The sequence below is a fragment of the Protopterus annectens genome, chromosome 6.part0, assembly GCF_019279795.1.
Source record: "Protopterus annectens isolate FY-2018-M chromosome 6.part0, PAN1.0, whole genome shotgun sequence".
Classification (NCBI taxonomy): Eukaryota; Metazoa; Chordata; order Ceratodontiformes; family Protopteridae; genus Protopterus; species Protopterus annectens.
This window is the reverse complement of record NC_056737.1, coordinates 36,663,999-36,679,394: the sequence shown is the minus strand read 5'-3', so window position 1 is coordinate 36,679,394 and position 15,396 is coordinate 36,663,999. Positions and strand designations below refer to the sequence as shown.

Sequence of the window (15,396 nt, the reverse complement as noted above, 5' to 3'; positions counted from 1 at the left end):
GAATTATATGCAGAAGAATTTAACTAGAGATAATTTAAAATACCTATTAGGATAAGATATGTTTTTGCCAAGGATAGGCCTTGATCTAAAAAGACACAGATAGAGCAGGAATTAGGTCTTAAGAGAGGGTATTTGGGATATAGTATGAGATTAGTCTGTATTTGTACAGGGACATAACCAATGGGTTTTAAGATAGAGTTTCAGATTGTGTTTAAAAAGTGTAAATGAAGACAGTGATTTAAGTTCATGGGGGAGTTGGTTCCAATACTTTCCAATTGCATTTGAGAAAAGAGCATCTCCTGCCATGTTATTAGATTTACATGTTGATACAAGTAGTTTATTAGATGAGCGTAAAGTTGAAAGGTTCTTATACTGGGTAATGAGTCTAGCAAGTATTGGGGTATTGGTAGGTTGGAAAAGGGTTTTGTGTGCAATGGTGAGTTGTTTAAAGTGAATTTGATTCAGAAGCTCTAACCAGCCTAATTGTTTCAGATTATGGCAGTGATGGCCCTAAAGGAGGAAGCAGTAGCAAATCTGGCAATGCTATTGTAAGCAGTGGCTAGCTTGTTAAGGTTATTTTTTGACAAGTTGGTATATATATGGAAGAAGCATAAAGAAGTGTGGAGATAAGGTGGGAATAGGCAATAGTGGTTCTGGCTAGTGGGGAGAGAAAGGGTTTTATACTATAGAGGGAGCCTAGTTTCCTGTTGACAGTTTTTATGGTATTGTCGATATGGGTTTCAAAGTTCAGGTTATCAATGGTTACCCCAAGAAGTTTAGTTGTTGGATTGGGAGATATGAGTGTACCATTATTGGAAAAGACTGAAAGGTTCATTGGGAGTGATTTACGGGTATGAATGAAGAGGAGAAGTTTGTTTTTTTTGGTGTTCAAGAGAAGGCAGCGTTGTAGAAACCAATTTTCTGTTTTATTGAACATTGTCTGAGTTAGAGTCTGTAGTTGGGATTGAGATTTAGCTGAGCAGATTATTGTTGAATCATCTGCATATTGTATACAGTTAGTTAAAGCAATAGCTAGGTTGAGGTCATTGATAAATATTGAGAAAAGGAGGGTACCCAATATAGAGCCCTGAGGAACACCTAGGGTAAATGGGAGATGGGATGAGAGCTTGTTGACCCATAGCACTGCCTGCTGTCTATTATCAAGGTAGGACTGGAACCATTTTATAGTCTTTGTGTCCAGAGAGAAGGATTTTAAAATATTGAGAAGTAAGTGGTGGCTGACCATGTCGAATGCTTTTGAAAGGTCGATGAAAAGTGCTGAAGAGAGAAGATTGTTATTACGGTTTTTATTGATGCTGTCAGTGAAGGATAGGAGTGCAGTTGTTGTACTGTGGAAAGGCCTGAAGCCATGTTGAGATTTGGCCAGTAAATTGTTCTGGAGTAAGTGGTCTAGTAACTGTCTGTGGATGCACTTTTCCATTATTTTAGCTAATGGGGAAAGTAGAGCTATGGGACGATAGTTAGAATATTCTCTGGGGTTTCCTCCCTTGTGTAGGGGGATAATGTAGGAGATTTTCCAGATGGTGGGAATAGTGCTTTCTTGTATGGTTCTATTTATCAGCAATGATACAAGATAAGCTATGACTTTGGCTGCTTTTTGTTCTGCCAAAACTGTTCTGTTGATGTTGCAGAAGAGGATTAGATCCCAAGACTGAGTATTTCTGATACCATTTGATTTCATGATGTGCAGTAAATCCATCAGTAATGGTTCAGAGGATGCCTTGCATGCCAGTTCATTTATGTTTACATTGAATTGTAACTGAACTGGCTCTCTTTAGTTTGGAAGCTACCTGCTGCTTGCTCAACAATGAAAGCCAAATGCCTGCCAGACAATGGCAAAGTACTATTCTTATTTAGTTATTTTTTATGTAAGTTTTGGTTGCAGTGATATTTAATTGGGTTGTAGACTATTTTCATGCTAATTGTAAAGAGCAAAACTCCCAAAAAAATAAGAAGTTACACAAAGCATGAAATACAAAAGAAGGAAAAAGAAGCAGTTGTTTGGTAGAAGTAAATATTAGCAAAAGAAAAGGGAAAAGGTAACCAGAATGACTTATGAGCTAAAAAAAAAAAAAAAAAAAAAAAAAAACAGGAGAAAGGTGGATTACCCTTTAGTGAATTGGGGACACAAGGGAGATGAGTGGATTGCTGTTTAAGAGGTATTCTGAATTAGAAATAATAGATATGTGATCTATGCAAAGAATATAGAAAAGGGAACTAATACTTGTCTTCCAGGTGTAGGACATTAACATCTGCAACAAAGGATGCCAAAACAAGTAGTGTACACATGAAATCCAGCTGCTATTTAACCGGTTAGAGAGCTAAGTGATATAAGAAAAAGGAGGCTGAAGCCCCAGATAATACGGAACTGGAGACTCTGGAATTTTCAAGACATAGTTATTGTCATTGATATAGTTCAAAGGGTCATAAATTTGTAGGTTCTTCCTCAGCTGGGTGCCAAAGGAGACCATCCACATCACCCAGTACTGGTGGGATTGTAATTATGTCCCCCATTAAGCTGACCTTCTCCGTGTATACCTGGTGAAAATTTGCAGTCACACAATCGGTTATCCATACTGGTTTTAGAGGTTGCCTGGAATGTATTCTGAATGACATATGATACATAAAGTCAGTTTATTTCAGATGCATGGGATACATTTGCTTCAGTGTCTATCGTACCATTTGGTGTTGATGATATGGTAGTATAGGTTTCAATAAAAGTCCATTTTAATGTGGTCCTTATCAAGATTTCTGAGATGATTAAATGTATGAAACGTATTTTGTGTTCTGCTTGTATTCCAATCTCAAGCTATGCCTTGAAATGGTAGTATCAAGTGTCAGGGATTTTAATATATGCCAGTTATACTGGGCTAGACTATTAATAAAAGTGTCTTTGTTAAATTTTGCTGTATTATGCATCTAATTTTAAATTATGTTTCTGGATTGTTTACTGAAGTTTCTGACTGCATAGGTGGGAAGGTGGTCACTTATCAAATCTGGCAGAATTCCAAATATTTGAATTGTGTTTGTTTTTTTGGTCAGGGTCTAATCTAAACTTGAGAGTATCAAACCTTTCACTGACTCTCATAGTGGCGGTAATTAGCTGTGTAAGGACATACAACTTAATCCATTCTGTGGAAGTGTCAGTAAAGCCTAGTAACGTAATCCATTATGTGTGTCATTGCTGGTAAGCTGCCAGTCTCGATTAGGTTGCTTAGTATAATAGTTTCTTTTTGAATATGGTGAAATATCCAGTAGTGGTCATCTTCTGCAGCTGACATGTTGTTAAATAGCGGAAATAATTCTAGACTTTCTATTGTTGATTTTAAGGTTTGATATGCAAAGTTCTGCATGTTACATTTCTGGGTTCTGTCTAGAGAATGGAGTTATTTCTAAACAGTTTTTGTGGATAATGGCAACACCACCAGCACATTTGTTTCTTCCTGTCAAGCCTGAGTATATTAAATGGAGGGGGATAACTTAATTGATGTATTAGGATTTGTAGTCATGTTAGATGGGTTGCTGGATTACTGTTTATTGCTGCCTGGGTTGGGATGAATCTCCCCACTGAGTTTCTGGGTAGAATGGTTATTTATAAAATTCTAGAGCTATTTACATTTTAGCTAAGGTTTTACTGTAATTTTAGTTGGTAAGGTCTTTGACTTGATGTATCTGTAATTGAAGTGATCAGAGAAAGTAGAACTAAAGAGGGAAGGTGGTAGTTTGTGGGAGATCTGAGGTAAGTTATGGTGTGGTAAATGTGGTTATTATGGTTAATATTTAATAGTATGGGAAAGATAAGAGAGTAGTGAAGTGGATTAGTGCAGTGACAACATTAAATACCAGCATAGGTTCATAGGTAGGTACTAGGCTATTGGCCCTAGGGCCTATATAAGCCTAGCCAAAGGTACCCTGGCTTTTGCCACCCAAGAAAATGATTTTTCTGTGCCACTGTCGAGCAGAGCCACAGAAGTGATCCCCGGGGTGAATTTCCTATCTCCCATCCAATCATCAAGATTTTTCTTGACGAGTGCTAATGAGGAGCTTGGTTAGAAAATGTGTCAGCAGTGATGATAACACAGTTAGATTAAAATAATCTGTGTTAGAGTACATCCTATGTATTACCTATCTCTTTCTTTCTTTCTCTCTCTCATAGATTAAGACCTTTGTTTGTAATTAATGAAATTACATCACTGTTAAACTTGTGTTTTTATTTGCAACCTTGTTTCCTAATTTCTATGTATCAACATTGTATTTAAATCATTTGTATATATTTTGTATGTTAATTTTAATTTTGTGGAGCTTTTCTTCACGGGCCTCCACTGAAAATTGACTCTTCTAGGCCCAGTGGACTTTCCTGGTCAACAAATGCAATAAATAAATAAATACAAAATAAATATGAGGGGGCATTGATGGGATAAATGGAGTAGAGAGTACAGTTAATGATGTTCTTAGAAGTACTGTCAGTGAGAGGAATGGATAAAGTTTAAAGCAGTGGTGTACAACCTTTTTGTGGGGAGGGCCACGACACGAATTCTTAATGCATCTGTGGGCCACCTCAAAACATAGTAATTCATTACAAGTTAACAATAGGTACAGGCAGGGTTGCGAGATTTCTGATGTGCCAGGTAGGGACAAAAAAGGTCTTTCACAAAAAAAAAAAAAAAAAAAAAAAAAAAAAGTCTTTAACATGGAACATCGCAGTTCCATGTTAAAACACAAGTAGCTCCGTGGTTGGCAAGTTTTGATTGGCCCATATGCCGGTATATGAGCCAATCAAACCACACAGTGGACCCTCTTCTGTTCAATGCAGACCATCAGGCAGTTCCGCATTAAACAGAAGTAGCTCCTTTTTGTGATTTTTTGATTGACTCGTATACTGACATATGGGGCAATAAAAAAAAACAACAACAAAGTTGAGGCTGTTTTGCTGGGATTTTAACCAGCAGTACAGGACTCGGGATCAGGCTGCTGATCCTGGGATAGTCCCGCTCAGATAGGGATGTCTAGCAACCCTGGGTACAGGTGACTGGCATTTTTACTTAAGACAGCAGTAATGAAATTGCCTGTTTTCTACATTAACTTTGCATTTAACTTTATTCTGGTTTGCAGCCATGACTTATTATAAACTCTTGCAGAAAGTTGATACTGTTTACAAACTATAAGTTATAAACAAGAAAGAATAAATTAGAGGTGTGCACAACTGCAGTCAATTATGTAAATAAGCACATGCTGGAAAGTTTGCATGACTGGAGTAAAGTATAGTATTTTTTCACTATTTTTAAAATTTTTTGGTTACTCTCTAGGGCCAGATGGCATTGTGTGGAGGGCCGGACTTTGTGCTCCACTGGTTTAAAGCAATAGTTGGAGGGAGGACAAGTATTTTGAATGATGCTAAATGTTAAACAGAAGCAGGAAATAGGTTAATATCAAGAAAATGTAGTCTATGATTGCAGAAAAGTAGTTTGGGGAGGTATAGGGATTGAGTGTCACAAGTGATATGGAGATTAATAGAATAACACCGGAGTAAGGTGTGGTGGGTGGGAACTGAAGGTAGGATAGTGGTACTTAACTGAAGTGGAAAGCCCTTTATTTCAGAAGGCAATTGGCTTATAGCTATTGCTGAACCATTAGTATGGAAACACAAAGTAAAACAGGTTTTCCTTCACTTAATGAAAGTACAGAACAAGAAGCTAGGGGGAGAGGGGAATTGGTTTAGACAGTGTAATCTAAGGATCACATGAATGGATGGTGAAAAAGTCAAACATAACAAATAAGTCAAGTCAAATTAAAATGAAACCTTGATCATTGGATTGGAAATTGCATATCCACACCCAGTCTGGCCACATGTCTCTAATGGCAAAAGGCTGACAATAAGTAAATAAATCCCCAACTAACATACCCCTCCCCACATAACCCTTTGCTACCTCCCTACTAACATACCCCAGGATATAGGCATCCAAGAAACCTGGGACAAAACTGGTTAGGTTGCACAGCTAGGCTTGTAAAGACTCTGGTGGTCATTAGTCCATTATAAATCTATGAACCTAAGAAACTAAGCAGGTCAGCAGTCTGTAGAGTGTGACAACTACTCCCTTGAGGGTGTCACAATAAGTATTTGACCACTTTGTGATAAAATACAGTCAGATTTTTCATGTTAAACATGCGTACATTGCACCATAATAAAATAAGCTTGGTAGGCTTACATCTTTTAAATAGGGCCAGTTCTCCATGGAGTGATGTGCAGTAGAACTCCTGCTGTTTGAGTGGCAGAGGATACAATTTGATGCTCATGCACTATTGCACAATAACAATCCCAGTAGGCTAGTGCAGAAATTCTGAACAGTTGGATGCCAGCTCTAAACTCAAAGACTCCCTTATTCCTTTCAGGAATGTCTCTGTAGTTCTGAGTGCATCAAAAATAAACTAACAATAACATTTCCCAAAGGAGCTGATACAATTTCTACCATCTATGATAAAATAACCCTTCCCATTGACTCAGTTACTAACCTTTCAGCTTCAAACCTATTATTAAAGCACATAACACAACAGTCATTCAGGAATTATAATCAATAAAGTGCCTTTGAGCCTTTCTTGATAATCAGCTCAGATTTGATTTATATATAAAAATGTGTTATAATTAAACTAATTCAAAGTCTGACAACTTAAAGGTCAAGACATTTCTTAAAGATGATACAAATGTTTCCACTGCAGGCTCATAACTCTGTTCCTCATTCTACCTCTTAACAAACATCTTCTGTTGTTTGTGACCTGGCCTTATGGTGTAGAAGGATATAGTCCTGATTATGACCCACAAGACCTACATTCAGTTAACAGCATGGGCACTAAAAGGGATTTGATGGGGGGGGGGGGTTAGACAGGAATGAGAGAGTGGCTGATACCAGCTCACCCATCCTGGGGAGATAGTGAAAGTCAGAAGCCATCATCAGCTTGCCCAGCCTGGGGGTGGGAGGGTGTAAGTGAATAGCCAGCCCCAGCTCACCCATTCTGGGGGAGGATGGAAGTGTGTACACAGCAGCTCACCCATCCTAAGGAGAAAGTGGGCACTCATCTCACTGCAGTGATGACACCAGCAGGAGTGCCCATTGTAAGAAGCTTAGGGTGTCTTAAAATGATGCATTACTTGACTGGAAGACTTAGCATGTGGGGCACCATGAGTGTGCTTCTTGGCAGCAACTAATACTGTAACACACAAAGCTGCCAGATGTAGGAGGTAAGAGACTGCCCCTTGGTTGATGAATGTTCCAGCAGGCTCTGAGAAGTAGGTAAAATTGTGTGTCTTGTAGGGAGTCATGGTGAACACTGTAGGGGGTGGGGACCCAAAAAGAAATTAGACATCTCTTCTACTTTACAACAGAAGCTTGGGGAGACTTACAGAATCTCCATGTTTACTGTTGGCTACCATGAAAGAGCACATCTTATACTATAACTGAGGAACTTGTACTGGGTAGAATTTTATCACCATTGAATTGTGATCCAGCTATCCTTTGCTTACAAATTCTTGCACATCCCCCAAATGACTATCATTTGCTGACACTACCACTTGTAGGCACTCCTCTTGTGAGCTGAAACCCTCAGTTGGATAGCTAGTTACCAAACCCAAATTCAACAAATGGTATGGTAACTCCAGAATATTCATGGCCATATACTGACTTTGGAATCCTCAGTAGAGCACTCTTCAACTCTGTGTTAAAAGATCTCCTGCAGAGAGAATGGATCTGCAGTTGTCATGTTGTGTAAGTGCTGGGCTTCAAACTAATTAATAGAGCCTAATTAAGTTTGCTGTTTCTTAGACTTTTCTTCCATATTCATCAGATCTATGATTACTTTAAACTTCATTCATATAGCTACTCATGTGATTTTACATATTCTTCTTCTTGTCTGTTAGTCTATTACCTCTTAGAACCTTTGTTTGCCAGGCCTGTGGTGATTATACCTGTCAGTGCAGGTCTTTTCAATACTGCTGTACTTAACAGTTCTTAGATATTATGGGGTCTGTGATCCTTTCTATAATTGATCACTGCTATTCATTTGTGTATTGCTCCTAACTGACATTCTCATTTAATAAAGTTGGCAATAAATAAATAAATACTCCAGATGGTTAGATGTTCACCTGGGTGCATGAACATTTTCTGTGGAATTCAGATAGTAAATGCAAAGTAAAACTAGTTAGATAACATAGCTATCTACATCTGAGTATTAAGCAGATCTGCTAAAAAAATGAAGACTTGCAAAAACACCTGCACTACAGCTTGTCTAAACATGCACTAATTTTCAGGAGCCATTAGATACTTGTATGAAGTAATGGGAGTATTATCATAACAATAGTAAGATTGTTAAGAGTTTCTTAATGCTGTCCATCATCAGTAAATCCACTAAGACATAAAAGCATATTGTGACAAGAAGCTTTATTTTTCCAGAATAGTATTGACAGCTACTGAGATTAAACAAAGTAAATCTAAATCTAATATGGCAAACTACAAACACTAACTTAAGTGCATGAAACAAAGTGCTGGCCAGCTCAAGTGGTGCCTTCTGGAATATTCTTTCCAATCATAATTCATATTCTTAAATTGACAGAAACATTATGCACTCAACATCTAGTGCCAGATAAGACAGTTACAGTTTTGAATGTTTTCATACTCTGTAATTTTCATTTTCATAAACAACAATGACTTCATTACAGAGCTTGTAATAAAAGTAAAGACAAAATATAATAGCAGGCTATCCACATTACTGTTTCTCCTAGGCAAGCAATATACCGTAATATTTTGTCTATAACAAGGCAGAGTTGTGCCTCCTTATCTAAACTTAGAACATACAGCTGCAGTACCGTGTCTCACAGAAATATGTTTTCTGTCCTAGCTTGCTTGGAAATAAAGAATAAAATAGCTCTACTAGAGAAGATCCATTCCGACAATTATATTTTAGTATTTTCCCCACTAACAGAAACATTTACTGGCCCTTCACCTTTGACGGTATGGGATGACCATAATGAAACACATTTAGTCTCCTGCTGAAGACTTTATGTTACTGTTTCATGTTAAGTTTATGTTTTATTTATTCCTTTATTACAGGCATTTTGTATAAAACATTTAAACTGAATTTGACTTACCGTTTAAGTGAGATATTTTTCCTTGGGATCTCATTCAGTTCACAGATGCTGGCTGTCTTCCCAGCAAAGCAGTAGTTGGGGTTATAATCTGTCATGATGCTTGTGGTTTGGATCTTGCTGAGTCTGTACTCGGCACTCTGAAATCTCACTCTTATTCCCTGCAAGTGATTCTTTCTACAGAAATAAGCTGGCAGCAAGAGGGAAAACACAGGAATTTAAGAAAGAAAGAAATTCATCAATAAAGCTCATAAACAAGTAAATAGAATAATAAACTAGTTCCTGTGCTGTTTTAAGAATAACATTTTTTTAATTAATTTTATTTAGTTTTAAATAATAAATAAACAAATCAATTATAAAACAAACAACTATTTACATAGGTCCACAGCTGATCAATATATCTAAGTTTTACATAACAACAATTAATATTTTTCAAGTCTTTAAGTTAAAGCCAAGATTTATATGAATGTGTAACATTAGAAGTTCTCATCTTTATGGCACTATGCAATTCACTACTGCAAACAATTTTTGCCATACTAACGACTTCAACACTAGAGGGGGTAACTTTACTTTTCCAACTTTTAGTAATTACTTTTCTTCCTATTGCAAGAATAGACCAAAGAAGTGGCACTTGGGTTTTTGGAATTATCTCAGGAACTGGAACATCAGATAAAACTAATGCTTTAGAAATGTTACATCTATCTGACCATAGAGTTTGAAAGAATAACATTCTTAGTGTTATGCATGATTATTTGTTTATTTATTCTGACCATTTCAAATAAACATTAATGGTTATTAGGTTCATATGTTCATAGATTAGTACTAAGCTAACTGCCCATGCGAGCCATTTTAAGCCTAGCCAATTATCCCTTGTGAGACTCAAACCCTGCACCCTGTGTTTGTAAGGCAAACACCTTAACCATTAGGCCACACTCCCAACAACATGAAAATAATCAACACTGCCAAGTTTCAAACCCCGGACCCCATACATGATAGTCAGAGCAATGTATTCACCTGCTTTTAAAATATGTCTGTTTTGTTCATTATGCACAAATGATAGGATGCTGGTTCATAGGTAGAATATATTTCTCACTATTCAAACATCAGAAGATCAAACATCACTTTGTCCCATTTGTTATTAAAATGTATTATTTAAATGAATCCAAAAGGTATTACAAATCAGATCTGAAAGGCATTAAAATACCGTACAGCAGAAACATAAAAGCATGGAAATGAATGGTAGGGATGAACCACTTGACATAGCCAGTCTAGCCTTCATGCCTGCAAAATCATCAAATCCTGCTCACCTTGTATCTTCTGTCCATCATCTTGTTTCTAAGAATCTCGTGCCTGTCACAGACATTGCCATTTTCTCCAGAATTCTTTTCAAGCAAGAGTATGTCCTTAGTTCACAGAAGTAAGTTTTATTAATTATACTATTATTGTAGTGTTCCTATTAAGTCATCCATCATCTGTAATGATCTTAGTCTCAAAGGAAGAAGAATGACTTAGACTCAAATTATTTAAATTCTGAGGTTTATAATGAGCTCCCAGAGGAAAAAACAGAAGTTAATAAGCTTTTTTTAAATACAGATGGAACAGGGGAGATCATGTAGCCATATCTTCAGAGTTAACTGGTTGGGACTGGTATAATGACCTATGCACGCAGGACACGGCTGGAGATTAGGGGTGTTTGAATCAAAACTGTTAGTATTGAATACTGAGAAATTTTTGTATTCCTTAGGTGCAGACTACAGGCGGGAAAAGCAGGAAAACTTTAAGTTCTGCATCCAAGGACCTAAACAACTAAAAACATGAAGAACGAATGCAACAAGAGATTAAATGTACCAGTAAGCCAGATCCTAGAAAGTGAGGAAGACAGGTGACAGGTAAGAAGAGTGGTACCAACAGAGAGATAACAGGAATATGAAGTCCTTAAAAATAAGAAGCTCAATGGAGAGTCAAGGAAATATATTAATATATAAATATGTTAATTAAACTATATAACAGTGGAGGAGTGCACTGACCTGCAAATGCAAGAGGGAGTCAGCAACCAGCGTCCTCTTCACCTATCCCATGTAATTGTTCCCTCAAATATCAGCTTTAGGTCTAGGTATACTATTTCAGATGAGAAAACAGCATTGGAAAAACGATTGTAATGGGTCTTGGAACTTAAAATGAAAGCTAATTCTATTGATAGTTCAGCCAACCCTGAGTTGAAAGAGCAGTGATGCTGTTATGCCTAATTTATGTTACTTGCTAAAAAGGTCACTGAGGGAAGTAAAAATAATACAAGAGTGGAAACAACCCATGATTGTTCCAGTCTATAGAGGAAAATAAAACACGTAAAACACCAAACTGAGAAAAAGAAAATAAAATGGCAAAACGCAGATCAATCCAAAAACGATTTAATATAAACATTAGCGCTTTCATGCATCACACCTTAGTGCACTTCTTCAGACAGAACAGCATAAAACAACCTCAAATAAATAGGTTGCCCTGTTAAAACAACATAATTAATGGTTAACAAATAATTAGTGCAATTAAAAAACTTACCCTAACTTTTAAAGCAACATTCTATTCTAAACAAATCTCATCAAGCATATATATATATATATATATATATATATATATATATATATATATATATATATAGATATATATATATATATATATATATATATATATATATATATATATATACAACAAACAAAATTCCATTCTATTTGCAATTAATTAATTTAAATGCAGTTTAACTTTAATTTCAATTGTGTAAAACTGAATAAATTACTTGACCACATATACAATATTATAAATTAATAACAAAATACTACCAAAACCAACTGGAATACATTTAGCGTTCTAAAGCTTTCAGTTTAAGTAAACACTTGATTGAACAAACATCATTAATGCCTGGGTATACGTAGGCATTAGTTTTAAGTTGCCATAATAGTTCTTGTTCTTCCAGCTTTAAGTGCCAAGGTCCCCCTCTGGGATTTTTAGGAACTTGTTGGACTATTAGGAACTTAAAACTATGTGCATTGTATTCTAAAGTGTGCCTTGCTAGAGCATTAGTATTAATGCCCCTAGATATGGCATAGATGTGTTCATAGATGCGCTGCTTCAACTGACGTTCTGTCTTGCCAAGATAGAACACAGGGCAAGACTGACATGAAGCTAAGTATATTACACCTTGGGTCTCACAGTTAAATTTACTGGGAATCCCATACTTAATATTTTTGATATAAAAAGAGGCGCCAGTTTGAATGTATTTACAATAATTGCATCTACCACATTTATACATGCCTTTCTGTTTATTATGTTGTTGATGAGGTAGTTCAAATAATGCCTTCAAATTAGGACCCTTCTTAAACACCATTACTGGCCTTATGCCTAAAACCTTAGTAAGTGCTTGTTGTTGCAAAATAATGTCCCAGTTATAATGCAAAATATCCCTAAACTGATCTGACACATCATTAAACTGGGTTGAAAAACTAGTGACATATTTTTCCCCATCTGTATTAACTAACGATGGTGTTTGCATATTGTGCAAAGGATTACCTTCATAGCAATTTTCTTCAGATGGATACCCTTTAGTTAAAAGCGGACCCAAAATGTTGTTCAACCTCTTATTATTAATCTCCTTACTTAGCTCCTTTATCAACCTCAATGGGTAACCATGATTAAGAAACATATCTTGTAAAAAGTTACACTCTTGTTGGAAATCATTGTCAGTTGAACACATTCTAGATGCTCTTACTAATTGTCCCTTGACAATCCCTCTCTTCTGAAAACCAGGATGGTTGCTTGAAAAATGTAGGAAAGAATTACTATAAAAAGGTTTCCTGTAAATTAAAGTTCTAAATCTATTTGAGTTTGTATCTTTGTGCAACTGAATATCAAGAAAATTAATATATGATTCATGGTACTGGAAGGTAAATTCTAAGAATGACGTAGAAGAAGACATGACTTCAACTATTGATTCAGCATCTTTTTTAGACCCTTTGAGTATAATAAGTATATCGTCTTGGTAACATGTGTACCAGACGACTGTGTTAAGTACCAAAGGATTACAAAGTATATAGGTATGCTCCCAATACGCCATTACTGTGTTAGCAAAGCTCCCTCCACAGGGGGAGCCCATGGCAATACCTGTTTTTTGTAAAAAGAATTTGCCTTGAAATATAAAGAAATTGTTTTTTAATACAACTTCTAGTAGAGAGACCACCAAATCAATAGTTTCTCCTGTCAAATGTTTTATAAGCAAAAACTCCCTCAACTATTCTAGACCCACCTCCCGTGGAATAACTGTGTACAAATCTTTGATGTCTACAGTTAAAAATCCATAAGATGCATCAAATTCGATGTTGTTTAAGTGATTAAGTACATGCCATGAATCACGGCATATTTGCCTTTCAGTTTTAAGAGCTTCTTAAAGTTTACCATCAACCCACTTTGCACAGGCATAGGTGATAGATTTCCTACCATTTATAATTGGCCTTAGAGGGGGATCTGATGTATTTTTCTGTAACTTCGGGACCTCAAAAATTACTGGGGTTAAAGGTGCCGGCATAGAGAGATAATAATAGGTTTCTAAACAAATGCTGGCTTCAATCAAGAGATCGCTCAGAAAGTTTTTTATCCTTTGGTATGCTTGGTTAAACTCATATATTTATATTAAATCGTTTTTGGATTGATCTGTGTTTTGCCATTTTATAGAGGAAAATAACCCAAGAACTTGACAATTTCATACAAACTAACTACTTCATTTTGTAACTGTCCAATCCATAGAGAAACTAATCCTTGATAGAATTGCAGAACAGTTAAAGTCAATGGAAAGTCTGACATATTCCAGCATGCATTGAAGGGGGTTATCAAACACTATAAATCTGTTGCACTTTTGGATTTTGTCTCCAAAGCATTGAACCATGCTTTGAAAGTTGATATAATCATTGAAGACCTTAGCAGGGCTTTTGCCTGTTTAAATCACAGAGTGTTAACCAAGAAACTACTGGTTTTAGGACTACATGCCCAATTGATTGGATGGATACAAGCCTGAATAAACATGCTTGGTTTGACTGGTTTCACACCTTGTTAGAAGCATGAGCTACCTGTTGGAGTATCTAAGGATCCTTTGTTGTCCAGCTATTGCTCACCTTATCTAACCCTGAGATTCAATAAAGCCTACACTAAGTGTTCACTGTTCTCAGTGAACAGGCAATACAGCATAACTCACACCTTCTTCCTCCTAATTTTAGTTTTCCTACTGATTTTCTTGCAGCTTTAAATACTGAGAGGGATTCATAAAGGTTACCACAAAGTGTAGACTACATGTACACTTAGTGTAATCTTTCTGAGTGACTAGAAAGCACAAAAAAATGTGGTAGAGATGTTCTTGAAAACAGATCCTGTACACTTACTGTAGTTGTTATTGAATCTGGCTGCAAGTATTCTTTTGGAGACAGACTCAGTTATGATATGTGCGGAGCCTGCCTGGCCTCCCTGCATTCATGTGGGTTTCCTCCAGGTACTCCGGTTTCCTCTCACTTTCCAAAGACGTGTCTGGAGCATTTCTCCCCATGCCTCCGCTGAAAATAGGCTCTGTCTTAGTCGGACTTTCCTGGTCAACAAATGTTAAATAAAATAAATAAAAGATATGCTGATGATCAAAAGTGACCTGAGATATTTTTTTTAGGATTTTAGTCATGTTTTCAGATGGTATTGGAATCATTATACTCCAGCTTAAAGTAAGTAAAAGGAAATCAAATAGTTTGTATGGTGAAAATATATAATGACCTAACCATAATATAGCATACTTAGCCATTCTTCTGCACAATTACCTTGTCATGGCCAGGGACTTGCTAATTTCAGTGATTTTATGAGCTATAATGCATACAACCACCCTAGAAGGTAGGTTATAGCGAAAACAACCAAAAATACATTCCATAAGAAAAGTAATGGCAATCCACACCAGTATTTTATCAAGAAAAACTTATGGACAAATACAGCTCAAGATATGTTGAAATGGTACTACAAATTGAGACCCTCAGGGTGTAAAGGCATTCAACACATTACTGGGAAAATGCAGGGAGCAAGTATGAGTATTGCTACTGGTTATGAAGCAACTGGATTACAGCCAACCGGACTTTCATTTACTGAGGTGTTTAGAGTTTTAGAGAAGAAGGAAAGTTTGATGGTGCAAAGAATTACATATCACTGGAATTTGGAAACCAAGAACTATC

General features: G+C 36.5%; 1 protein-coding gene across 1 annotated transcript in view; it reads right to left on the bottom strand.

Annotated features, from left to right (window-relative positions):
• LTK (leukocyte receptor tyrosine kinase) overlaps positions 1 to 15,396 on the bottom strand; it is a 1,073,506-nt gene that overhangs the window by 634,956 nt on the left and 423,154 nt on the right. The window contains exon 9 of the mRNA XM_044073449.1: positions 9,158 to 9,344. Within this exon, the coding sequence (XP_043929384.1) occupies positions 9,158 to 9,344 (187 nt within the window). The remainder of the gene's footprint in view (positions 1 to 9,157; positions 9,345 to 15,396) is intronic.